Below are 26,494 nucleotides of genomic sequence, written 5' to 3' on the forward strand. Positions count from 1 at the left end.
CGCACGCGTCAACTGCGCCCGCCGGGAAGAAAGTCACGTGGCGGGCGCCGCAAGCGCGGCGACGACGACGACGACGTAGTTTCCGTTTCCACCACCTCTTCCTCTTCCGGTCCTCGGGGACGCCGTACCGGCTGGCTCTTCGGCTCCGGCCCCGGCGTGGGAGGCGACGTTAGTCATGGCGATGTTTGAGCAGATGAGAGCTAACGTGGGCAAGTTGCTCAAGGGTATCGACAGGTCTGAGCCCGGTCGGAAGGAGGGTTTCTGGCCAAGCGGCGTGGTGAAGGGGATTTTCTAGAAAGCGCAAGGGGTGATTAGCATCCTGGACTTGCCCGGGAGTAGGTTTTCCCATTCTCCCTGGAGGGGGACGTGTGTAAGGAGACGGCACTGCAGGGACCTACGGACATGAAACAGCCCTGCCTACCTCGGAGTGCTCTCGCTTTTTAATTGCTTTAAGGTCTTTCTCTCTGCTGCTCAGCTTTCCCTCTCACAGCCCTTCAGTTTCCTGTGACACCGCTTCTCAGCCTCTCACAGTGTCCGTCAGTGCCTTTTCATCTCTCTCTCTCTCTCTTTTTTTTTTTTTCCTCTCATGCTGTTCATGGGACACATGTCACTGAAATTTATTCTGTCCGCTCTGGGCAGTACTGGGGACCAGAGGTGACCAGGACAGTCCCAGGCCATGCTTGCAGGGGGTTCCCAGTTCAGAGCCCAGACAAACCGGGCAGTAGACAGTGATAGCCTGAAGTAGTCAGGGCTGGGATGGGGGAAGCTAAGCAGGAAAGGATGGGACTAAACCAGTATGGGGGTCTGGGGCAGGGAGGAGGGGTGAGGGGCAAAGATGCCCAGGAGGCCAGGTGTACAGGTTACAATGACTGATTGGCTGAGAGGTGGCCGGATAGCCTAGAAAAATTCCAGGAATCTGATGGGGGGGGTGGTTCAGAACTTTGGTTTAGGTCTGTAACGTGGGTAAGCGTTATTAGAGGTTATAGAGCTGATTTAAGAGTAAGTGGCCAGTGCCAGAGTTCTCCCCCAGCAGCCCTGCCTCCATAAAGTGACTGGCCTCAGCTCCTTTTTCGTCTCTGTTCTCCTGTCTCAATTCTTCTATAGGTACAATCCTGAGAATCTGGCCACCCTGGAGCGGTACGTGGAGACGCAGGCGAAGGAGAATGCCTATGATCTGGAAGCCAACCTGGCTGTCCTGAAGCTGTGAGTGTCTGCCCCCACCCCCACCTCCAGGCCAGCAGCCAGCCGGGGCAGGGGGGCACTCTCAACATTGGATGAGGCAGGATTGGGCTGGTCTTTGGGATGTGGCTTCTCTTGGTGTGCAAGGCCAGGAAGCCAAGGGAGTTGGGGCAGGAGAGATAGTTTTTAAAAATTAATTAAGGGTTATATGTAGAGGTTGGTACAAAACACAAAATCCTAGTTAAATAAGTACAAATGAGAACCCATGTAAGCACCGCACTTACTACAAAATTGAGTGTTGTCAGGGCCTCAGGCCCCTTGACTTGTATCCTTTGTGCCAGTCACCTCACCTCCCACCCTTGTAACCACTTTAAGGCTCTCATGATCTGGTTTTATGTGAGTTTACCACACATGCGTGTGTCCTGAGGAGCTTGGTTCGGGTTTGCCTGTGTTGAACTTGACACAAACGTAGTCCTACAGCATGAGCGTTTTGGCATCTGGCGTCTTCCACTTTGCACCGGGTTTGTGAGATTGATCCATTTTTCCTGCGGCTGCAATTTTTTTTTTAAGTTTTTATTTATTTATTTGACAGAGAGAGAGAAATCACAAGTAGACAAAGAGGCAGGCGGGGGGGGGGGGGCGCAGGGTCCCTGCTGAGCAGAGAGCCCGATGTGGGGCTCCATCCCAGGACTCAGATCACGACCTTGAGCCGAACGTAGAGGCTCAACCCACTGAGCCACCCAGGCGCCCCCTGCGGCTGCAATTTATTGTCATTCTTGTGTAGGGCTTCCTGTGTGACTGACTAAACCACCCGTTCTCCTGTGGATGGAGACCTTTGCATTCTATCCCCCCCCCCCCCCCCGTGCCATATAGACATGCTGTCAGCTGTGTAATTTTTATATGTTGTCTCAGTTTGGAGGTTTATAAAATGGCGATAAGAACACTTGTGTTTGTGGGGTTGTTTAGATCGTTAGTGGCGTAATTGCTGTTTAGTGAGTGCTCATGGTGCGTTAGCTTCTGTGCTCTAAGTTTTGTAGGTGTTAAGTCAGATGCCGTATTGTCTTTTTGAAGTAGACAGGGTTGTTACTGTCTCTTCTTTTGAGAGGGGGTACCGATAACACAGAGAATTTCAAAGAGGTAGTCCAGGGTCACTTATGAGGCCAGAGGGAACCCAAGCAGTTTGGCTCCAGAGCCTCTACCACTGCTGCAGACTGTACTTCATATTCATTTGCTTGTGAACCACTTAACAGCATCTGGCTTACGGGGTGGCTGGGCGGATTAACTGTCCCCATCTGTGGAACAGGAAACTAGGTCAGGGAGGTTAAGATCACAGAGCAAGTGTGTTGTGATTGGGACTGGAGCCCAGGTATGTCCAACTCCTGAGCTCTGGGCCACAGCACTGGGCCTCAGGTACCTGAAGAGGCCGCTGAGGTTCTGTCTCTTTTTCCCCTTCCCAGGTACCAGTTCAACCCAGCCTTCTTTCAGACCACAGTCACTGCCCAGATCCTGCTGAAGGCCCTCACCAACCTGCCCCACACGGACTTCACACTGTGCAAGTGCATGATTGATCAGGCACACGTATCCTTCCAGTGTCCGGGTGGGGTGTGCGGGGGAAGGGCTGGGGGCAAGGTAGATAAATTCCCCAGGTCAGCGGGCTGTGAATTCAGCTGCAAACTCAGAGTGCCTCCTCTGGGCTTGGTGCTGTGCTGGGTGGGACATTTGGGGGGCCAGGACAGGCTCCCAGAGCTCACCATGCAGTGGGGGACAGAGGTCCTCTTGTCAGTGATGGCCTATAGTCTGGGCTTGGGGTTCGGAGAGGCCAGAGGAGGCACCTCATCCTGTCTGGATGTAAGGGAGGGCTTGGAGGAGGGGACGTCCAAAAGATGAGCTAAATGGAGTGTTAAGGAAGGGTGATCTGGGCGGAGGTAAGGAGGTAAGAAGGCCTGGAGAAAAAAAGAAGAGGTCAGTGGTCTTTCAGAGGCAGGAGAGGAAGTTTGGTGCAGCCTCACCATGGATTGCAAAATGCAATCTGGTCAGACGGAGAAGGGCACCGGAAGCCATAGAAGACTTCAATCTCAGAGTGAGGGCGCCCGAATGGCTGTCGGTTAAGCGACTGCCTTCAGCTCAGTCCTGATCCTGGAGTCCCAGGATTGCACCCCAAGTCGGGCTCCTTGACAAGCTTGGCAGAGTCCCTCACCCATGCCCTGGCACTCACAGTCCCGATGCTGTCACACTTAACCTGCCCGTCACTTACGCAGTGAACCCGCCCTGCCAGGTGTGTCTGTGGGAGTGCCTGCCTTCTGAGATCAGCCCCCCTCCCTAGGCGTCTGTTTTGGGGGCTTTCAAAAAAAAGAAGAAAGTAGATGTACGGTACGCTGTTAAAAGTACGAAAAGCATACAGTGGAAAGAGACAAGGCTTCCTCCTTCCCCTGCCCCACAGCCACCCTATTCCCCTGCCACGGGGCAACACTTCTTTGCCATTCTTGGGTGCCTTTCTGGAGATACCCTAGAGACGAATGAGTACAGGCGTGTGTGTTCACATACGTGTGTGTGTCCCCCCAACACACACACCAGTCCCCCACCCAGATGGTGGTCTCTTATGCGTGTTGGTCTGTGTCTTGCCTTTTCACATCCCAGTGTGTCTTGTCGCCTCTCCACGCCGGTTCTCTAAGAGTTGGCTCCTCCCAGAGTGTGGAAAGGCCAGTGTTTGGCTTCGTGGCTCTGTTGCTGGCTCGCCTGTTGTCTTAGCTGTGCTGCAGTGAATAGAAGGTGGGCAGGGAGAGGTGGCCTGGGGCTCAGTGGCAGCCCCCTGAAGCTCAGGGCTGTTTTCCCTTAACACATTCTTCTCTTAGCAAGAAGAACGGCCAATCCGACAAATTTTATACCTCGGAGACCTGCTGGAGACCTGCCACTTCCAGGCCTTCTGGGTAACTTGGCTTCGGGGCCAGGGTGGGCAGCTGGGCAGAGCTGAGCTGGGACAGGCGGCTGAAAGGAATAGCCGTGCCCATTTGCTGTCTGCTTGCATAACTGTGGGCGATCCGCTGCTCAGGGCTTTGCGAGGGTGACTGCACGGACTTGTCATCCTCGCGCTGAGCCAGGACGCCCACGTTGTCCCTTGTGCCCCTGGGCTGGGGCACGTGTGCACACACCCATGTCTGTCCTTCCTCCCAAAGTCCTCCAGCCTCTGTATGCTCCTTCCCTTTTGCTCTCGAACTGGAGCCCCACCCTCCACTTCTGCCAAGGGTCCTTCTCACCATCATTCCTAGACCCGTCTCTCCCCCCCCCCCCCCGAAACCCCTTAGCCCTGCAGCTCAGGTGCATTGGACTCCCAAGGGCTTTAAGAAAAAAACAAAAGTGATCCTTGGCTCCAGCCCCGAGTCTGATCTAATCAGTGTGTGTGTGGTCCAGGCGTTGGGATCTGAAGCAGGTGTTTCTGATGCTCGCACAGAGAAGAAAGTTGGCATTTGGGGTGAATGCCCAAATCGTACCTTCTGTTGCTAACTTCATTAATGATGACGTACTCGAGGTCATTCACATAATTGGGAACATTATCCTTTCCCTCACAGCAAGCCCTGGATGAAAACATGGACCTTCTGGAAGGTATAACCGGCTTTGAAGACTCTGTCCGAAAATGTAAGTCTGTCTCGGTGCCTGGGCTCCCCAGGGGGAAGGGGTAGGGAGTGGCAGCAAGGTCCCGGGGGTGGCCCTTTACTATCTTCATTCCTCCCCCCCCCCCCCCCCCCCCCGCAGTTATCTGCCACGTTGTGGGCATCACTTACCAGCACATTGATCGCTGGCTGCTGGCCGAGATGCTCGGGGATCTGACGGGTAAGGCCTCTCTGCGTCCCCGGTGCCAGTCGAGGAGGTTAGGGGTGGTCAGGGGCCATGGTCCTCAGCCAGCTCCTCAGATGGGCCCATCCCTGCCCCAGCAAGTCAGCATCGAAGGTCCCACCCAGCTCGTTACTGAAGGAGTAAGGGACTGGTACAAACATGCCCTTCCTTGGGGAGATCCTCCGGCATTCGTTTCATTTATTCTACGTGAGTCATTTGAATGCCTGCTCAGTACCAGGCTGTCCTAGGCCTTGGGGATGTAGCCGTGAACGAGACAGAATGGCTCAGACTTGTTCTCAGGGAGGTAGCAAAACAGATGCCAAAATGAGATGTGCAAGTGTAGTGTGCACTCACCCAAGAGCGCTCCTGGGGCTTGGGTGAGTAGTGAGTAGTTGTGGGGGTGGTTTTGTTTGTTTGTTTGTTTTTAAGATTTTATGTATTTGTTTGACAGATCACAAGTAGGCAGAGGGGGAGGGGGAAGTGGGCTCCCTGCTGAGCAGAGAGCCTGATGCGATGCAGTCCCAGGACCCTGAGACCATGACCAGAGCCGAAGGCAGAGGTTTAACCCACGAGCCACTCAGGCACCCCTTTTGTTTGTGTTTTCAAGACATTCTTCCAGGAGCACCTGGGGTGCTCAGTCAGTTAAGCATCTGATTCTTAATCTCAGGGTTGTGAGTTCAGGCCCCTACTTTAAAATAAATGAAAAAATAAATAAAAGTAAAAGATCCTTCCAGAAAGGGACGCCTGGGTGGCTCAGTTGGTTGAGCAGCTGCCTTCGGCTCAGGTCATGATCCCGGCGTCCTGGGATCGAGTCCCACATCGGGCTCCTTGCTTGGCGGGGAGCCTGCTTCTCCCTCTGCCTCTGCCTGCCATTCTGTCTGCCTGTGCTTGCTCTCTCTCCCTCTCTCTCTGACCAAAAAAAAAAAAAAAAAGATCCTTCCAGAAAAAAAAGAAAAGAAGGGAAGAAAAGTGTATTTGTGTATTTGCTTGTCTTTGCAAAAAGAAACGGGAAGGAAAATAAAACTAAGGAAAATAGTTACTCCTTGGGAGGGTGGGGTGAGCACAGCGCGGGGGAGCGGGGCATTGGGGGTGAGATTTCAGTACCTTATTTGGGTCGTTTTGCCTTTTGATCTGTAGAGTGTGCGTGCTTTTGCGCTCTGTTCTTTAGTAGAAGCTAACTTTTTTCTTGGACGGTTTGTGTCAGGCTATACTAAGTACGTTTCATTAGGTCGGTGTTTTCCTTTTTTTTTTTTTTTTAAGATTTTATTTATTTGACAGAGAGATAGATCACGAGTAGGCAGAGAACCAGGTAGAGAGGGGGAAGCAGGCTCCCTGCTGAGCAGAGAGCCCGATGTGGGGCTCAGTCCCAGGACCCTGAGATCATGACCTGAGCCAAAGGCAGAGGCTTATTAACCCACTGAACCCACCCAGGCACCCTGTTTTACATATTTAAAAGGGAGATTAAGTCAAAAAGGGATCAAGCAACCCTTAGATTTGAGTCTAAAGAGAAGCAGATGAATTTTATCAGATTGCTAACAGTCCCACAGGAGTTACCTCAAGCAGCAGGTTGTCTTCTGGCCGTGCATCCTTACTGGCAGGTTTTTTAAGAGCAAAAACAGTCCGCAAAGAAATTCCCAGCTGAGGTTCTGGCCTTACGGGTCGTGATAGTGAGGATGTAATTTTAAAACCATTTCCAAGTTGTGTGGAAAAGCGGAGAAGGAAGTGTACCACTGTTGTTGGAAACCAAGGTCTGCGCTGGGAGAGAGGGAGAAACGGAAAGGGGAGACAGGCCCTGTGGCGTCAGGGTGGGAAAGCCGACAAGCTCCCTCTGGCTCCCTCTGGCTGCCTCTCGGAGAACAAACCATGGAAACGCAAGCACACGTGGCCGCAGGAGACACCTGTGGCCCCTGAGGCAGCCAGCAGGGGGGCGCCCCAGCCTTCCGCTGTGGTCCTGCAGGGGCGGGGTGCCTGAGCCGCCCTCCCAGCCCATGTCCCCTGCAGACAGCCAGCTGAAGGTGTGGATGAGCAAGTATGGCTGGAGCGCTGATGAGTCGGGCCAGATCTTCATCTGTAGCCAGGAAGAGAGCATTAAGCCCAAGAACATCGTGGAGAAGATCGACTTTGACAGTGAGTGGGGGCCCAAGGCCACAGGCTATGCATCTAAGGAGCTGCCCTTTGACGGGCCGGGGCTGGGGCCCCAGAAGACTTGGGTGGCTGTGGTCTGGTTCCGGGCCGGGAACTCGGCATCTGCCGGAGCCCACTGGCTTCTCTCACAGGGCTGCCTGCTGAGAGAGGTGGGCAGGGGGCAGAGTGGTCCTTTCCTGGGACTCCTGGGGGCTCTGGTCTCTTTGCCGTCTGTCCCTGGGGATGGCGCCTTGGCCCTGGTGTCTGCAAAAACAGGGACACCAGAAAGTGTCCACGGGTTCCGGAGACAGGTAGCTGTGTGGGGCTCTCGGTTCTTGGTTTCTTAGCTCTGCCACTTGGGGCCAGTGGTTTTACCTGTGCCTCAGTTTCCTCATCCAAAAAGTGGGGACGCTGGCAGCAGTGATTCTGACAAATATTATGTCGTTCCTGAGACTTACTAAGTCGTTTGGTCCTCATGTGAACCCCATGCGGGAGAGGATATTATTGTATGTGACGGAACAGTATCTTAATATGCACGTTGTGGAGGTACGGGAGCGGAGTGAGGCTGTCCGTGTGGAACGCGGAGCAGAGAGCCACGACGGCCCTTGGCTGAACTGGCCCTGCTGGTCCCTCAGCCGGGAAGGGAGTGGGACAGCTGTGCAGTCAGCCCTCTGATCTGTGCACCATGCACGCGCCGTCGAGTAAGCGAGAACCCAGGGCCGGGGGCCAGCCGCTCCCTCGCACCCTGGGTCTCCTCCCCCACCCTCGTGTCTGATTCTGGGGTTGTAAAGCTGTGTCTTGGCCCAGCGTGGCTTCTCACTACAGATCAGCTCATCTGGAGCTAAACTGTGGAGCAGGACTTGGTGGGCCCCTTTGCACGGGGGCATCTAGATCCGCACTGTAAGCGAGAAGTGCCCCCCCCCCGTGTTGGGTTCTGGGGAGAAGACCCTGCCACATAAGGCTCTCCAGGGGGAGGTGCAAGGCTGGCGCTTAGCGTGTCTTGCAGGTGGCACGTGGAGAGTTGCTGTGACGGCGGTGAGAGGAGCAAGAACTGGCTACCGGGTGTTCTGAGCACGTCGTGTAGTCCTGGGGCTCTATGGGGTCCATGCCTCGCGCAGGCGGGGAAGCTGGAGTTAATGAACTTGCCTAAAGTCACCCACTTGGTACAAGGCAGAGCTGTGATTCCTACACAGGTCTCCTTGCTCTAGAGTCGAGATTGGGCTTTTTTGTGTTGTTTTTTTTCTTTTTAAAATTTTATTCATTTGTTTGACATAGACACAGGGAGAGAGGGAACACAAGCAGGGGGAGTGGGAGAGGGAGAAGCAGGCTTCCTGATGAGCAGGGAGCCTGACGCGGGGCTCGATCCCAAGACCCTGGGATCATGACCTGAGTGGAAGGTAGACACTTAAAGACTGAGCCACCCAGGTGCCCCCAGAGTTGAGCTTCTTTACTAGGGCCCCATACTGTCTTTGTCTGAAGAGTGTGCGACTCTTATTCTTGGAGGTCTTGAGTTCAAGCCCCATGTTGGGGACAGAGATTACTTCAAAAAGAAACAAAAACAAAAAATCTGATTTTGAAGGTGATAAGGGCCCAGAAAAGTTTTGTGATCTGCCACCCCTAAAGAATTGTGGGTGCCGTGGTTGGTGGCTGGAGGTTGGTTTCCCATTCTTGCCATGTTAACCTGCTCCCCTCTTCTCTTCCCAACAGGTGTGTCCAGCATCATGGCCTCCTCCCAGTAACAGCGGGCGTTGAATAAAGATTTGATGACTTCTTATTCCCGGTGTCTCCCGCTCATTGGCTTCCTGCCTCTGCCCCTCGCCCACCAGAGGGCGCCGGGGAGCAGGCCTCTGCCCACTCTGGGGAGCCTCCTCCCTTCTGCCTGGGGCCTCCCTCCTACTTCCTCCCCTACCCCAACGCCCCCCCCCCCACAACGGACCTTCCACACCCACCTTCCTGACGTGTCAGGTCACCAATTGCTAGCCGGCAGCCGTGAGTCAGCAAGGAGGAGGATGTGAATGAATAGGATGTAGGAGTCCAGCCCTCCCGCTGGGTGTGCCTGGCTCTTCTGCCTTCTGGAACAGGCAGGTGAACAGGAGTGGGTTCCTGGTGAGGGGAGGCATACCTTTGCCCTTTGGCCTGACAGACTGGAGGAGGGAATGAGGGAGGATTCAGTCCACCTCCTTTCCTGACTAATGTGCAGCCTATCCTTGTGTGCCCTTGGCTTGGCGACTCTGCCTCTGTTTCTGTTTCCTCATCTGTGAAAGGGGGAGAATGACCCACCCTTGTCAGTTGTGGGAAGTCCAGGACCTCTGGCCAGTAAAGGTCTCTCATCAGGGCCTAGCCTGTTCTTGGCTCTTAGAAAACAGGAGTCATTGTTAATTTCAGATTCAAGATTCTCCCCAAGGTTCCATTGTTCGTACCCAAGATTGCAAACTTGTCCTCACCATTTTGCTTGGAGAGATTTTACAAGAAAATTGGGAATTTTAGCTAGGCCATTCACCTTCAGCCTACACCAACCAGGAGTCATAGCTAATATTACTTGATCTGTAGCTGGGTTGGTTTATCCCTGTCTTACACAGGAAGGATTCTGGAGTCTGGCAGAGTGACCTTAGGCAAGTATCTTCTGCTCTGAGCCTGCTGTCTGCAGGAAGAAGGGGTGGCGGCAACAGCAACTGCCTTTGGGCGAAAGTGGCGGGAAAGAGATGCCATCATAGATGTCCAGCCCTTAGTGTAGCCTGGCAGGTGTCACTGAGGGAGTGTTTCCTTCTCATAAACCATTACATGTGAACTTAGCCTGCGGAGAGGGCAGTGGCAGTGCCTGGCCTGTCCCCCCTTCCGGGTCTTCATCTGCTTGCATTCACACCCATCATTCTTTTGAGACACTGACGGAGCCAGGGCAGGGCAGGACACCCTTTGCCCTGGGTTCCAGATCTGAGCAGGAGCCAGGAAGCAGGGTGTGCCCAAGTTCCTGGGACAAAGGTGCCTCTGTGACTGACAAAGGGAGCCAGCTCTAAGGGGCAGGGGAGGGGCATAGAAGGAGACAATATTGGGGTGCTTTTTGATCATCACCCCCTCTGTGTGAGTATGACTCCCACTCACCCCCGCTTGGCAGGTGTCTTCGTGTAGATAAAAGTACAACCGACCATGGCTGCTCTGCAGGGAAGAGGAAATGACCTTTACCTCTTTGGGAAATCACAGCTTTTCCTGCTTAGCCTACTGCTGTTGCTCTAGGAGGATCCTTTAAGAATCTATAGAGAAAGACTGCCTGAGGTCAAACACCAGCCTAGCGACCTTAAGGCACATTGGTTGACCTCCTTGCGCCTCAGTTTCCCAGCTAGGGTGAGCACCCACTTTAGTGCATTGGAAGAGTTGAGAACAGCCCGGCCTGTGGTAAGAGATGATACATTTACTGTCTTGCTCACTTGGGCTTGGAGGTGTTATTTCAGCTGCTTCCATAGTCCCCTCTCAACGTCCGGGTATCTATTCACGTTCCCACCCTAGGAGGACACAGCCCTGTTTGGTTCGTTTCACTAACTAGAATTAGCAATGGAATACAACAGGGGCGCCGGGCTGGCTCAGCTGGTAGTATGTGTGACTCTTGATCTTGGGGTCATGAGTTCAAGCCTCACATTGGACATAGAGCATACTTTAAAAAAAAAAAATCAAAAATAACATTTCTAAATAAAGGGAGCCTTTAAACCTCACTGATGGGGGCCATCCACTTCATCTTTGAGCCCTTCGTCTGGGACATCTTTCAATGTCCATTGGGAGCAGGCAGGGTGGGGCCGGTGGCCCAGAGCTCCAGTGGCTCTCCCTGCCAACTAGGCCCAGCACAAAAGTCCTGGGTTGGTTCCCTAGGTCACAGACAACACTCCTGGATCTTCGGCCAGATCCTGGCATCCCCAGGGAAAATGGGCTGTGTGCAGGCCCTGTCTCCTTCCTTTGTGTGCCATTGGATCCCTTCTAGTCTTTTGAAAGAAGTGGGGAGAAATCCACGAGCTTCCATGCCTGGAGGAGCCGGGTCTTCTCATTCCCATTCCTGGTAGCTGACTGTGACCCAGTCTACTCCGTTCACACTGTGGGCCAGTCTTGCTCTAGTCTAATTCCAACTCTTCCCTCCTTTGCTTTCTTGACTCGAGTCAAGTTCGCACTCTCCAGTCGCTCAGGTCCAAACCTTGGGAGCCATCTTGAGTCTGGATTCTTCCTTCATTCTCATGTCCACCCCCACTCCCCATCCAATTCACGACAGTAAGTCCTGTCAGCTCCCCTTTTCCAAATCTTTCCACTGCCCATCCTCCATGACTCTCTCCCAGGACCCTGGTCCTGACCAGGACCAGGTCCTCACCTGGACCATTGTGGCAGCCCTCTGGCTGGTCTCCCTGAGCTCATTCCACCTATAGTCTGTTCCCCTCCCGTGGCTGCTGGAACCTGTAAACAGCTGCACTTGATCCCAGCCCTCCCCCTGCTTAGGGTCCTCCCTGAAACTTCCCACTGCATTTCCAATAAAATTCAAAGTCCTCATCATGGTTTTAAGTCCATCCATTCATTCACCTAAGATATATTAAGCTGCCGTCTTGTGTAGACACTGCTTCAGAGACTAGGGAAACGGCAGTGACTCATGGACTGACATTCTTGGGAAGGAGAAAGATAAACACGATAAACAAGCCAATCACGTAGTATGCTAAATGGTCATCTGTACTCTGGGAAAAAAAGCAAAGGAGGGAAGGTGTAAGATGTTCTTTTAACTAGGGTTAAAGTCTCCCTGAAGAGGTGATGGTCTCACTGAAGAGGTGATGTTTCTGCAGACCTGCAGGAAAGGAGTCTGTTGGAAGTCCTGGGGATCCAGTATGTGGGGAAAGTGTTCAGACCCTGGTAACAACGTATCACCCAGTGCAAAGGCCTTGAGGCTGGAAGGTATCTGGTGTGTTTGAAGAACAGTGAGGAGGAAGTCAGCAATGTGGCAGCAGCTCAGAGACTGAGAGGGAGAGACAATGGGGACAGAGGGGACAGAGAGGAAATGGGGACAGGATGGGGAATCCCCTGGGGGTCTGGCTGGGGCTCCAGGAGTATCTTATTTCAAAAGCGAGGCTGGGCTGAGCCAAGACAGGGAAGACTCCTTCAGCCTTTCCTCCTTTCTTTGACTTTGACTTGTACTTGGTATTGCACCAAGGAGGGGTTCTGAACGAGGAAGGAGAGAATTAGGTGAGAGATTTGAGGCTCCCTCAGGCTTCTTGTGGGAAAGGGAGCAGGGAGATGGGAAGGAGCCTGCTGCAGTGGTCCATGTGAAGACAAGGCAGGGTGGACAGGACTAGGATGGGGCCATGGAGGCAGGAGGAAATGGGTGGATTCTGATTATACTTTTTATTTTTTATTTTTATTTTTTTATTTTACTTATTTATTTTAAGATTGATTGGTTTATTTGAGAGAGAAAGTGAGCATGGTGGGGAGGGGCAGAAGGAGAGAGAGACTCTGAAGCTGACTCAGCACCAAATGTGGAGTCCCACTTGGGGACTAATGACTGAGATCATGACAGGAGCAACCTGGGTGGAAACCAAGAGTTGGTTGCCTAACTGCACCACCTGTATATACTTTTAAGATGGAACTGACAATTTCCTGAATTGGATGTGGGGTGTGAAGACAAAGAGGAGGCAAGGATTGATGGAAAGTCTTACTGCCCACACAGCTGGAAGGATGGAGGCCCATTAACCGAAATGAGGATGACTGTGGGGTGATCAGGTTTGGGAAGATCAGAAGCTTTGGATATTTAAATCTGAGAGGTCTCTGAACGTGGCAGTGTCATTTATCTGTATTTATTTGCTTACTTACTGTTGCCCCCCACCATGTGAGCCACATGAGAACTAATCATGTTAGAATCACTTACCATGCTCAGGACTCTATTGCCAGTGCCCAAGAATAATGCCTGGCACACCACAGATGCCCAGTAAATGTTTGTTGAATGAATAAAGACAGACAAGACCCCAGACTCCTTTACCTTCCTGGTCAGCCAATATTTATTCCAATCTACCTAACTCTTGTTAGGTAGATTGGAACTCTTGTTTTGTGAATCCTTCAGGTCCGTGTCCAAATATCCCCCTTTTCTGCAAAGCCTACCCTGAGTACTGTTTGACATTCCAGCTCATGCTTAATTTTTCTCCATAACGTTTATCAGATGTTGGACTATACTTCCAAAGATTTTGTTATCTTCCTTCACTAGAACGTAGTTCCACGAGGGCAGGGATTTCTGTCTATCTTGTTTAGTGCGGATGCGTAAGACATGATGAGACACACAGTCGGCAGGTCAAGGCTTGATGGCTAGACCCCCGCCTTATGAATCATTCATGATGACCCCGCCCACACGCAGAGAACGGGCGCGCTCTCGCGGGAGAGGGGAAGCAGCTCGTACACGAGCTGAAGGGGCGGTGGGGGAAGTGAACTCTGCGCAGCCGCCGAGTTACAGAGGCGGGTCCCAGCGTCTTTCTGGTTAGGAGGCGCGCGCGCGCGCGCGGGAGGGCGGCGGCGGCGGCGCTGTGCGCAGGCGCGGCGGGCAGTGCGCAGGCGCTGGGGGAGGGCGGGCTGAAGCAGCTGAAGCGGCGGCGGCGGCGGCGGAGGATCGGGCAGAGGGGCGGGAGCTGCGGCGGGAGCAGACGGGCTGGTGGGCGAGCGAGAGGCGGCGGAATGGTGGACTACCACGCGGCGAACCAGTCTTACCAGTACGGCCCCAGCAGCGGGGGCAATGGCGCCGGCGGCGGGGGAAGCATGGGCGACTACATGGCCCAGGAGGACGACTGGGACCGGGACTTGCTGCTGGACCCGGCCTGGGAGAAGCAGCAGCGTAAGGTGCGTGGCCCGCGGGCCGGACGGGTTGAAGGGGGGCTTCCGAGGGAGGTTGGGGCCCGGGAAGGGGATTGGAGTTCTCAAGAGGGAATTGGAGGGTCTGTGGGGGGAATCGGGGGTCATGAGACGGAATTGGCGGGACTGGGAAGAGGTTTGTAGTCTTAAGAAGAAATTTTAGAACTTGACCAAGGAATGGGGAGTCTGAAAAAATAGTTGGCGGCCGTGTAGGGAATATAGAAGTCTAAAAAATAAAAAATCAGATAGCCCGATGAAAGAATTGGAGGGTCTGGGCGGGGAGTTGGGGGAAACCAAGATGCTTGGAGACTTCTAAAATGGAATTGGGGTCTGAGGGTGTTTGGGGGTGCGGAGAGAAATGGAGGAGTCTGGAATTTGTGGGCCAGAATGGAATTAATGGTTGGGGGAGCCTGAAGAGGAGCTCAAAGATGGAAGGGGTTATTTGGAGTGCAGAAAGATGTGAAGAAGATTAGGGTTTGGGGAGGTCTAAAGGGGTTGGAAATTCTGGAAGTCTGAAGATGGAGTAGGGGGTACTAAGAAAGGGATATGGAGTCTAAAGAGTATTGGGGGGACCTGTGAGAATTGGAAGATGAGAGGGATAGAGGAAAGAAGTGGGTGTGAGATGGGAGTGGGGTGCGAGGATGGGTAGGGGTGCTAATGAAAGAAGTTAGGGAGCTGTGAGAAGTGTTGGGAGGGGTGGGATTTATTTGGGGGGACCCTGTTCTCATTGGGGGGTCGGAGGAGTAAGGTCTGAAGAGGACGAAGGGAGATGCAGAGTGTACCTGGAGTGTTTTGAAGAGGGGCTTCTGATGGAAGGCTGAAAAGCTCAGCCAAGGCTTGGAGGAGCCTAAGGAAAAGGTGGTGTGGAAAAGGTGAGCATGCTGGAGAGAATGGGAGCGGTGGAATGGCAGGTAATGGGAGGGAGATTAGTTTAGAAAAACGAAAGTCTCATTAGGAAGGCAGTGTGTGATGGATGGCCTGAGAAAGGAATTTGGCAGGGGGAGGGCTTCTAGAGGTACACAGTCTCAGTTTCGGGACTACAGAGTGTGTTTTAAGGTGAGGGGAGGGAGAATAAGGGAGGAAACAGTGAGAGTGTCAAGGAAGAATTGTCTTTGGGGGAGGGGGTGAAGGGACCCTTAAAGCAGGGTCTGTTTTCAGGTGGCATGTTGGGGTGTGGAAGCAACTTAGAGGAGAGACTGCAGTAGTGAAAGGGAGACCAAAGGAGGGGGCGACCTGGAGAAGGTGTTTGTGGGGAGGGATAATTCAGGGTAGTTGATGAAGGGAGCTCTCAGCTGATAGAAGAGAGGGTTTGAGTGTGTGCAGGAAGAGCTAAAGAGAGGAGTGTGTTGAGTGGGTGTGTGTGTGTTGGGAGAGGTGGTTTAAAGTGTGTGTGAAGAGAGTGGCAGGTACTTGAAGTTAGAGGCTTTTCATATGTTCGGAAGACCTGAATTTTCTTCCCAGATTTGTTACTCATAAGCTTTGTGATCCTGGGCAAGACCCTTGCTTTCTTAGTACAGTTCTGTCATCTGTGAAGTGAGGAAGGAGGGAAGAAAGCCCTCCTGTGATGCTATAGAAATTGATGCATCCGGTGTGGGGATTTTGGGAGGGGGGGATTTGGTGGAGCTTTTTCCGGACCTTGGGGCGGACTCAAGGGATTTGAGTGATGAGCTGGGGAGGACAGCTGAGAATGTGACTGGAAGCCTCTTGAGGGTGTGAATTGGTGCCGGCGGTGGGGCAGTGCAGGCCACCAGGGGTGGAGGGGAAGGGTGAAAGGAGCAGCTGTTCCTGGGGTGGGGCCTGGCATAACCTTGGGTAAATTCCCAACCTCTGCTTGAATTTCCTCATCAGTTGGGGGGTGGCGGGTTGGTGATGGTGTTCTTCTCCATTGCTCCAGTTATCTCCTGGGTGGCCAGGTTGAGATAATCTGTTGTAGAAATGCGTTTTAAGGGGAGAGGGAGATCTAGCCTGCTGTCACGTCATTAATTTATTGCCCCAGGCAGTCCTGGGTTGGAAAAGGTTAAGAGTTGCCAAGAGACTTGGAAAGTTGGGAGGGGAACCAAGGGGCCTCGGGGTTGTTGTTAAGTATTTCTGGGATCTGCCTTCTCTAGCTCCAGGTGCTTGGGAAAATGAGCCCCTGACTCTTTTCTCCCAGGTGTGAGAGTGGGGGAACCTTCCCTGTCCCTCCCTTCCTGTCTTCCACCTCTCCCCACATGCCTCCCTTTGCTAGCTCATTTCCACTCCCTTCTGGGAGTTAGGGTGTGTGCTCCTTCGTGGTTATAGTCTCCCTTGCACGCAGGGTGAGGCTGGGGCCCCATTCAGGCCCTGGGCAGGAACCCAGACTCACCGGAACCCCAAGGTCCTGTGCTCTGTGTTATTTTCCCTCTTCCCTTCCTCAAGGACCAGGCAAGGTTGAGGGAAAGGGTGGCTCACGGTGTCCTCTAATACAAGCTGCTTTCAATTCTCAATAAGGGTCAGATTCTAGTATGTCCTGCTTTAGACCCTACTGCAGCAAATATTTACACATAGCTGTTCTTTGGGGAAAATATTGCTTCACTGCTGTGCACTTTCCTAGTATGGAATAGAGATCCTTTATGAAATGGGGGAAGGAGTAATGGAAAGGAATCTGTACACAAATCTGTACTGCTCTTTCCCTTTGAAGAGGAACCCCCTCCCTGCTCCCCCCAACAGTCTGGGTGAGTTTTTCTACGTTATAGTGTCACTTTAGTGACTGACAAGTTGTCCCTCTTACCCCTCCAAGGCTGAGCCATGGGCACAGGGAGAATGACACTCACGTACTCACATACTCTAAAAATCTGTATCCCAAGTTAGCTGTAGTCCCCTAAAGTGTGTGGAATTAAATTCTTCTTGGAATTAAAGGTTGGTTCAAGTCAGGGTGTGTGTGGCCTCTGGTGGTTCTCACTTCTACCTGAAGCCATTGGCTCTGACTTCTAGGGTCCCCTGTAACCAAGGTACGACCTGATAAGTAGGTTGTGCAATAGGTCTGACAACGGCAGGCCCTAAGTTTTCTCCTGGGGCATGGGGGGAAAGACCGGTCTGTTCTCAGCCACAGTTTCTTCTCCCAGTTTCTGAAAGGGTCCTGGGCAGCCTGGCTACTGCCCCCTGCTCCCCTGGACAGGAGAGGTCTCGTAGGCTCCTCCTGATAACCTCTGGTATAACAAGAAGAAATGCCTCCCCCGCTAAGCTGGCATGTTCATTGAAACATCCCAGCTTACAGGGATTCAGTGTTGAGACCCCTGACCTTTGGCTCGGGCTGTATTAAGGGTGAGTTAATTATTTGAAAGTTCTGATAGTGTTTTGTTTTTCTCCAAGCAGGTTTTTTTTTTCTTTTCTCTTTTAAAGGCTGACAACAGAGGCCTCAAAGTAGCCATCTGTTACTTTGTTCCATTACTCTAATTGCTTCCCTCTTAGGATCTGGCTAGACTGACAGGTCTGTAGCAGCTTTCAAAATTAAATAATATACCTGTCCAAAAAATTAAGTAATAATAATAATAATAATAAAGATTTTAAACCCCCCATCAAACTTAATTATCATCTAGAAATAAGACTGTAAAGATGGGAGGGGGCAACTATTCTCTGCCCTCTTGAGAGAGGAGTAAGGGAAGCTACTCGGCTACTAAGCCCTCCATTCCCTCCCCAGTCCCTGAAAACGGGTCTTAGAACATGGCTTTTCTGATGACTGCCGAAGAGGTGAGGTCTGGGAGGAAATGCGCCCCTTGTAGCCACTCACACTTGTTCAGTTGAGAGTTGGTATCGTGAAGTGGGAGCTGTGCCTGCTAATCCTAGGCGGGCCAGGGCGGCAACCCCGGATTGCCCTCTGCCTTTTGAAACACCCTCCCTGGTTCCGGCTTCCAAGACCAACAAGGAGGCTCGCTCGGCTACCTTGGCAGCAGGGAGCTGACTCACTCTCAGGTTGCAAGGGGTGCTAAATGGTTTTCCTTAAGGGCAGCGGGTTGCCTGGCCTCGAGTGGGCGTCCTTGTGGGGGAAGCCTGGTGAACATGTTGGAGGAACACCGGCCAGGGAGTGAAGGGCAGTGTTTGAGTGTCTGGGCTGTCCCTGTGCTATTGAACTCCTCAGCTGCGGTCAGGAGGTCAGTTAAGATGTCGGATGGCACTCGCAAAAAGTCTTCTTAAGCAGATTTCTGGGGAGCAGGGACAAGTCTGGATTCTCGTGTTAAGCCTCTGGGATGGGGAGACTTCTGTCCTTGAAATGGAGACTCCAGTCATGGCGGACTTTGGCCAGACAGCCCAGTGTTTCAGTTACCTGCGTGACTAGTCCCCGTTACCCGGCACTGCTGTCTGGAAGAGGAAAGGAGAGAATGGAACCAAAAAAGAATGGATTTGAGAAGGCTCAAAGAATTTCGGAGACTGTTGAGGGGGACACTCTCAGCTTTTGCTGTATTGATTTCCAGTGTGCTGGGGATGCTACAAGACTTTGACCAGATCTTAGGGTTCCTAAAACAAGGATTCCTTTGCTGCTTCTGTTTTTTGGGGAGGGGGGAAGGGGAGAGGAGAAGGGCAAAAATAATTAGCAAACAGCTGTTTGCCTTTAGATCCCTTGCTTGGTCAGGTTTTCTGAATAGCCAGAATATTGACATGTTTATCTCTTTCCTGGCATTGAGTATATTCTAGACCAGTGTCTCCCCCAGGTTTATCCCCGTCTCCTTCACTGAGTTATGTGCCTGGTCTCATCAATCACATTCAAGTCCCTTCCCTCAGGTTCCCGCCCACTGCCTTTATTTATGTATTTATTTTACAGAATAACAAAACACTCCTGTTACCTTGCTCAAGTTCCTCTTCCCCCCCTTTTCCTTTGGAGGAACTAGGCAGGTGATACCAAGCGGGTAACTCAGTGACCACGGTCACTGAAATGCAAACCTACCTAAAGGGGAAACGAAAAGGTGGGCCAGACGAAAAGGTGGGCCAGACGGAAGTTTTTGCTCAAACGGATGCAAATTCTCTCATCCATGAAGGTCTGAAAGACATTTTTAAGTCAGGAGTGGGGGGCACCTGGGTAGCTTAGTGGTTAAAGCCTCTGCCTTCAGCTCAGGTCATGATCGCAAGGTCCTGGGATCGAGCCTGCCATCTTCAGGCTCTGCTCAGCAGAGAGTCTGCTTCCCCCGCCCCCCTCTGCCTGCCTCTCTGCCTACTTGTGATCTTTGACAAATAAATAAATCTTTAAAAAAAAAAAAAAAAAAGATAAATCAGGAGTGGTTTGAGAGCTAGAGAGCAGACTCCTTTCGGATGCGTTTAAAGTCGAAAACATCAAAGCACAGTTATAAGGAAACTTAGTTTTACAGTGTTGGCAGCTCAGGCGCCAGGATTTGTTATAAAGTATCTGAAAGTGGGACAGTAACACTTGCTTTACACCAAGGTTTTATGAGTTACATTTTAGTCCCTATCCCAGACTCCATACTGGGGGAGAAATTAACCCGCTGGCTGGGAGGAGAGCGATCTTGCCTCCCTGAGAAAGGGAAACCTTTGCCTGAATTGAACTGGCAAGGGTGTCCTTACGTCTGTGCTGGGGACGTTTTCTCCAAGTAGCGGTCTCCCTGGGATTATAAAAATCTCTGAGACATTCGTCTTGCTGTTGTGCCTTTTTTGGTTGTGTTGTTCTTTCGTGTCCCTTCCCCCTCCCCCTTCCTTTGTAAACAATCGATGCATTAACTTGGAATGTCCAGGGAGAGTCTTGTAAAGCTGGTTGGTGTAACTTGGTTGCCTTCTCCTGAGTCCTGAGCAGCAGCTACTTGGGAAGAAGCCAGTGGTCTTTTCTTAGGCGTAATTTATTGAGGAGTTATTGGAAGGCCAGTGGATTGAGTTTATTGGGGATTTGCTGTTTGCCACCTATTTCTGTGCTGGCTCCTGCCTTTCTGGGATGAGTCCCATCCCCCAACCCCCCAGGGTGGGAGGGGCATCCTGCCATTTCCAGTGGTTCTCCAGCCAGAGCAGCAGCCACCACCCCGCCATCCTTGCTCCCACGCTTATCTCCCTATTTACTAAACTTCAGTCATTTGTGATTTTTCCATACCCACCTTTACTTTTATATGCTTAAAACTTTTCTTTAAGTCAGTTTGCCTTTCTTCAATTTTAAAAGGAAAAGTTATGTAAGTATGATAAATGAAAAACTCAGCCTCCCTGGCCTTAAATAGAAGGAAACTGGGGAAATAAACATGCTGAAAACAAAACAGTGTCATTGAATTCTAGCTAGGTGTGATTCCTGCCGAAGGCTCTGGGCCTGAGGCCTGCTCTCTTTGTGAAAAAAGAGAGGTTGGCTGGTGTTGGTGAGGCGCTAAGGACCCACTGTACTGAGCAGAGATTTCTCTGTGAAGTAATCAGAAGGTTTACAAGAGAATCAGAGGAATAACCTCATGGTGATTCAAGGTTTAATGTAGGATGTGGATAACCCTTAAAATCTCCCATGTGTCGGGATGCCTGGGTGGCGCAGTGGGTTAAGCCTCTGCCTTCGGCTCAGGTCATGATCCCGGGGTTCTGGGATGGAGCCCAGCATCTGGCTCCCAGCTCAGCAAGGAGTCTGCTTCTCCCTCTGCCTGTCCCTCCCCCTGCTTGTGCTCATGTAGGTGTGCGCACACGCGCTCGCTCGCGCTCTCTCTCTCTCTCTCTGACAAATAAAACCTTGAAAAAAAAAAAATCTCCCATGTGTGCATGCCACATTCGGAAAAAAAAATCTCGCTTGACCCTGGGAACATTACACAAGTGTCAGGACAGCGTGACTTACCCAGGAACACACCGCCCATCCTGCTTGCCCCACATCCCACATCTCACTCAAGATTGAATGACACTGGATTTATCCTTGCTTTCAGATGTTAGGGTTTTTTGTTTGCTTGTTTTTTAAGAACCCAGGGCTACGTTGTAAATACAAGAATTGTGGGCCTGTCACTTGCCCCTCACATAGCCATTTCTTTTTGAGGCTGTGGTTTTCGTACACATAGCCACTGGAAGTGTCGTTCCCCCGCCCCCGCGAATACACTATTATGTTGTGGGTATTTGAATCCTAGATTCTGAGAGAAAAGCAGTGCCCTCCTGACGACTTAAGAAAGGCTTATTTAAATGTTTTTCTTCCAAATATCAGAGCAGAACAGATTCTTTGTTTTCCAGTGGAACTATCAACCCAGGGCAGGAGGAGTTGAAAGTGGTAGTTACTACCCGTGGAACACAATGAAGTCATCTTGGGAAATGTCGTTGATGGTGTTGAAATGATTGAATGGGAGGCTGGAACACCAGCCACACAATAGCATTTGTGTCTTCAGCTTCAGGCAGGAATAAAGAAGACATTGTGGTTTGTTTTATGCTTTTTAAAGTTTCCCCCCCAAAGGTGTGGGTCTGAGTGATGTCTGTCACTGGCTTTCTAGTGGGTTTTTCTTTTATCTTCTCCCCCTCCGTGATGGCTGTTGAGAGTGGGTGGAAGCCACCTTCTAGGTGGATGAGAGGCAGTGTGGAAGGCAGGCAGTGGGCCCTGCTCCTTGTTCTCCACCTGTGAGGAGAATGATCTGTTTTTTTTTTTTTTTTAATCTCCAAAAAACCTAAGATAAAGAGTTTTCATGTCTCACCTCCTGAGCAGAAATGACTCTGATTTAAGAACGTCTTAATGAGCAGCCATCCAGGATGGAGGGACAACAGGAAGTGATCTGGATGCATTTCTTTTCTTTTTTTGATACATATGTCATTTCGATGGCTGGGAAGGCCAAGTTGCGATTAGAAGAGACGTCACGGGAGGAAACTTGAAGGTGATTCAGCAGCCAGCCATGCTGGGAGGTTGCGTGAGGGGCTGTCACTCTGGGAAGGTTGGTGGGTCTGAAATGACAGGCGCCCTTTGACCAGGCGCCAAGGGCAGTGCTGGAAGCTTCCTTCCGTCAGGGTCATTGCCCCAGTCTGTGCCTGTGTAATAGCACATGAGCGCTCTATGATCTGGGTGTGAGTAAAAGGTATTTAGTTGATATCACCATGGAAACCGAGTCTCTTACTAATTGTTTTGGGGAACTCCTCCACACCAAAGGCAGCACTGATGGTGGAATGTTGGGCTCATGGGCAGAAATATGCTGCCAGCTGGTGTCCCAGGAAAGTGTCCATAGGCGCGGTGGCCATGCTGGGTTGGGGGACAGGGAGCCTGTTTCCCGGGGCAAGAGTTGCGACACTCTGTTTTATCCATCAATGAGGGGTGTGTTTGAGCAGGAGAGAGGGAGAGGGAAAGGCAGACCGCAGGAAAGCCGCTGCTGGCTTTGTGGACTGGATGTGTGCTTTTTCTCTAGGCATTTAGAGTTGGAATCTCAGCTATGTGACTTCTTAATAGCAGGGCAAGATGTGCCTGCATCTTTTGCCTGCTTTCACAAACATTGACAAATTAAAAAGGACTCCAGAGTTTCCAGCAAATCCCAAGTGCAGTTCATTCCATGATAACATTAAAAAAGAAAAAAATCCACATCCTTCCTACCCCAACTCTGACAGTAAATAAACTTTTTTCTCCCTGTTACTTCCCCCATCTTTCCTTTAAGGAATTGAATATCTTTATATTAAACTCTTGAGTCTGATGAAAATATTGAATGCTTTCACAAAGTGCTTGTTGGGCTGTTTTTGGTACGGATTGTGTTTGGAAGTGTCAGGTTTTTGTTTGGGGGTTTTTTTTTTGTTGTTGTTGTTTGTTTGTTTTTTGTTTTTTAATTTTATAGGTTTGTATGATATTCCAGTTCTGGCTTATGATATAAACTCAGTTTTAAAATTCAAAATGTCTGGAAGCAGTTGGTTTTCTAGGCTGGTTCAAGGGCAGTCTGATGAATCAACCCTTCTTATAGGCGGTCTGCTAACCAGTCCTGGAGGGTATCCAGACGGTAAACATCACTAGGATTGGGGGGGCCTCCCCCCCAACTCTTTTTTTGGGTCATTTGAGCTATGCTGCCAAGTCTGGAAGGATTTGACTTTCTGTAAAACAGAAAGGTCTGTATCAAGATGTCTTTTCAGACATGTCAGGCCTATAGTCTGTCCAGTGCTGGGTCTGCTGATAGAGTGAGAGGAAATACCTAGACGGGTTTGGGGAGGGCCTTATTGACCATGTTGAGAAACTAATTGTCCCTTTCCTTGTGTAACTTTCTTTAACTCACTGACACAGAGACAGTCCACAGAAAAGAATTCCATCCATTGAGAGCTGTGATCCATTTTAGGGATGGTCGGTTAAGGGACCCTAGGCCCAAAGCTGTGTAACGTTCAGGGGTGGCACTTGACTCTTTACTCCTGCCCAGAAACACCCTAGAGATTCAGGTGGAACAAGTTTTTGACCATAAAAACAGAAGACTCGAAGTGCATGGAGTTTTCTTTGCAGCTACCTTAGACTTAGAAAAGTTCTGGGCCTCTTTAATAAACAACCACAAAGCGACACTTGCCAAATACGGCCTGCTCTAGGGCCACAGGGTTAGCTAGGAGACAGCTTTCTTGCCTAAAAATAAGTGCATGTTCCTATCAAACATTCCAAGCATTGTTTAAACATGAGACTTCTGAGTAGCTGTTCAGACTTTGTGGGTTCAGGGATGTCCGCATGTGGGTAGTTTGGGGGAGCTGGCTCCCCATTTTGGGATTGGCTGTTGGCCACCAAGAAAATCAGGTGGCCAAATGCAAACCATCTTCCATCTCATTTCTGTATGTTCTTGGTCTGTTTGTAGGCTGGTGGGGGAGACAGAGAGCAAGCATGTAAATAAAACCAGGTAGTTTCAGAAAAGATGGTGCGGTGCGAATTAAATCGTAGTAATCCCTCACGTGTTACCCTATGCTCAGCGCTGTTCTGAGCATTCTGCCTGGACTGACTCATGTCATCCTGTGAGGTAGGGGTTTTTGCCTTTATGGGACGGGTGCAGAAATGGACCCATGGAAGTTTTTTTTTTTTTTTTTTTTTTTTTTTTTTTTTTTTTTTAAGATTTTACTTATTCACTTGACAGAGAGAAATCACAAGTAAGCAGAGAGGCAGGCAGAGAGAGAGGAGGAAGCAGGCTCCCTGCTGAGCAGAAAGCCCAATGCGGGGCTTGAACCCAGGACCTGGGATCATGACCTGAGCCGAAGGCAGCGGCCTAACCCACTGAGCCACCCAGGCGCCCCATGGACCCATGGAAGTTTAAGTCACTTGCCGAAGCAAGTGCTGGGAGTTGAACCTCGAAGGTCTCGCTTTGGAGCCTGTGCTCTTGCATCTCCATATACTGTGGTCTGGTGACTGGGAATGGCGTGAGGGAAGGTGGGTGAGGGGAGTAGGGTACAGTGCAGGTACTTGCGATCAAAAGGAAAATCTTGGAAGACAGGACATTTGAGTTAGTCCCTAAGGGATGAGAAAGAGGGAGCCAAGCGAGCACTGTGGGGAGGCTGTTCCAAGCAGGATAGAAGAAAGTGTGGAGGCCACGAGGAGCAGAGAGAAGGCCAGAGTGGCCAGAGAAGGGCATGTGGAAAAGATGGTCCCAGCCAGATCTCTTAGAGCTTTTCTGTGGGAAATGGTGATGAGGCCTAGAGTCTGCAAGCTCAGTGCCTCTGAGACTCCATTAGGCCAGGAACCTTGTTCTCCCAGGACTCTGGCCCTGTAACCCTTGGCTCTCAGGGCTCCTGGACCGGCCTAACCAGACCTGACTTCTAAAGTGGGAACCCTGGGACGATGGAGCATTAAACCAAACCAAAGCTTCAATTATCCCTGTGCTCATTGCTACAGAAGACACCTGTGTTTGATTAGAGCCTTGGTAACTTTTGAATCTGGAGTTTTACAGCACTGTGGGCTTGTAGGGCTTTGTAGTGTCTCTCTTCGAGAACTTCACTCTTACCCTGTGAATAAATTCTGTCCCGTCTAAAGGCTGCTTGATTTATAAAGCATCTTTGGTAAAATGTTGTGGTTCCCTCTTTAAAGTGGTAAGACTGTTTTTTTGTTTTGTTTTGTTTTTTGTTTTTTAGCTGGCTCTTCTCCTTGGACCACCCTTTCTCTGTAAATCCCCCTTCCATGTACTCAGTGTTTCCCCCTGGTTTCTTTTTTTTTTTTTTAAAGATTTTATTTATTTATTTGACAGACAGAGATTACAAGTAGTCAGAGAGGCAGGCAGAGAGAGAGAGAGAGAGAGGAAGCAGGCTCCCTGCTGAGCAGAGAGCCCAATGTGGGGCTCGATCCCAGGACTCTGAGATCATGACCTGAGCCGAAGGCAGAGGCTTTAACCCACTGAGCCACCCAGGCACCCATCCCCCTGGTTTCTTTTGGTCGGGTGGAGTGGTAGCTGGCGTGGGTCTGGTTCAGAGAGACACACATGCAGGCCAGTTGAGGCATTCAGCTTTCCCAACCCCTCTCCCCCCACCGGGAGCCAGTCCAGTAACCCCGTGGTTTACACTTGGCCCTTGGCTCCCCATTTGAAGGCACACCTCGTCAGACTAGTTATGTGGCTTTTACTCAGAGAGGGAGGATCAGCTGCATGCTTTGGGCTGTCAGTAGACACTCCTGACTCTGCACACAGCACCCAGCAAGACGCTGAGTTCCCAGATCCTAAAGTGTCCACTGCGAACATGGGCTGGGGTTCTCTCTGCCCTGCCCTTCTTGGGATTGGGCTGCAAAAGTCAACCCCGTGGACAGGATCTCAAGGAGCAAATGAGTGCGAAGGCATCCTGTGGTGGCATGGGCGGCCCGGCTGCTTTGGCTGGAAAGAAGATGGCGAGGTTTCCATTCTCCTGGCAGCAAACCCACATGAACTTGTTAAATCTTTTAAGTAGCTGTATAGGAGGGGAGATAAGTGTGTGCTTGTTTATTGTTATCCTCTGGAATACAAAAATAAAACCTCCCCTTTATAAAACCTGTGCAGAGTGGGAAGAAAGTGTATGGCAAATGGAAAACGTGGCTGATGATATCAAGTCCTAGCCCACGTTTGGGACACAGCTGTAAGTTCCCACGGTGGGCGGCTTGTTACGCATTTATGCTGAGCTGAACCTGCTCCAGGCTGTTCCTGCAGATAGAAAAGGCTTTCTTTGGGGGCGGGGTGGGGGGGTGGGGAAATGCTATCTCTTTCCATCACACTGTAAAGACTTGGAAGGTCTTTTGAAAGCCTTCAGCAGTTGTCACTTGGGTAGCAGAATTGGGGGCCACTGATCAAAGGTGGGTCTGCATTTTACAGCCACCCGGCATGTTGTGTAACATGAGTTGGGGCATCTTGGGCCCTGGAGTCCAGCTCTCAGGTAGAAACATGACCGCCAGGGCCAGACGACAGCCCTTGCTGGGCCCCTCTGCAGAGCGGAGCTCTGCGCTGAGCCTTTGGGGGTATGAGAGAAACCGGAGACCCAGCCCATGCTCTCCAGGAGCTCACGGGGTAGTCGGGGAGAGAGCAGAGCCACATGAGACTTCAGGAGGACACTAAGCGGCACACTGAAAAGCCCACAGCACTCCAGCCGTGTCCTGGGCAAGGAAAGGGGTGCATAAGGGCAGGTGGGGTCAGTCATGGAAACTTTCATAAAGGAGGTGAGTGTGCAGGAGGGGTGGGCC

At 51.2% G+C, this 26,494-nt stretch overlaps 2 protein-coding genes across 6 annotated transcripts in view; both read left to right on the forward strand.

Moving 5' to 3' along the window:
* The first annotated feature begins 76 nt into the window (after positions 1-76).
* Positions 77-8,908, forward strand: EIF3K (eukaryotic translation initiation factor 3 subunit K). 2 transcript variants are annotated; one of them, XM_047712423.1, is made up of 8 exons: positions 77-234; positions 1,105-1,203; positions 2,637-2,757; positions 4,032-4,106; positions 4,746-4,812; positions 4,930-5,007; positions 7,012-7,137; positions 8,842-8,908. In XM_047712423.1, exons 1-8 carry the CDS (start codon positions 176-178, stop codon positions 8,871-8,873), a joined length of 657 nt encoding a protein of 218 aa, XP_047568379.1. In that variant the 5' UTR covers positions 77-175; the 3' UTR covers positions 8,874-8,908. The 2 variants fall into 2 exon arrangements, with proteins under 2 accessions (XP_047568379.1, XP_047568380.1); XM_047712424.1 differs by lacking the exon at positions 4,930-5,007.
* Positions 8,909-13,707: 4,799 nt separating this feature from the next.
* ACTN4 (actinin alpha 4) overlaps positions 13,708-26,494 on the forward strand; it is a 69,191-nt gene continuing 56,404 nt past the window's right edge. For 2 of the 4 annotated variants that reach the window (XM_047709828.1, XM_047709826.1), the window contains exon 1: positions 13,708-13,971. In XM_047709828.1, the coding sequence (XP_047565784.1) occupies positions 13,810-13,971 (162 nt within the window). In that variant the 5' untranslated portion in view covers positions 13,708-13,809. The remainder of the gene's footprint in view (positions 13,972-26,494) is intronic. The other 2 variants (XM_047709824.1, XM_047709825.1) reach the window with 1 other exon arrangement.

Source organism: Lutra lutra, chromosome 17 (assembly GCF_902655055.1).
Source record: "Lutra lutra chromosome 17, mLutLut1.2, whole genome shotgun sequence".
Taxonomy (NCBI): domain Eukaryota; kingdom Metazoa; phylum Chordata; class Mammalia; order Carnivora; family Mustelidae; genus Lutra; species Lutra lutra.

Bases quoted from the DNA above. Each gene is read 5' to 3' on its own strand.
- EIF3K (XM_047712423.1), top strand. From the start codon at position 176: ATGGCGATGTTTGAGCAGATGAGAGCTAACGTGGGCAAGTTGCTCAAG. The intron at 235-1,104 runs GTCTGAGCCCGG...ATTCTTCTATAG, and splicing joins TTGCTCAAGGGTATCGACAG to GTACAATCCTGAGAATCTGG. The intron at 4,813-4,929 runs GTAAGTCTGTCT...CCCCCCCCGCAG, and splicing joins TGAAGACTCTGTCCGAAAAT to TTATCTGCCACGTTGTGGGC.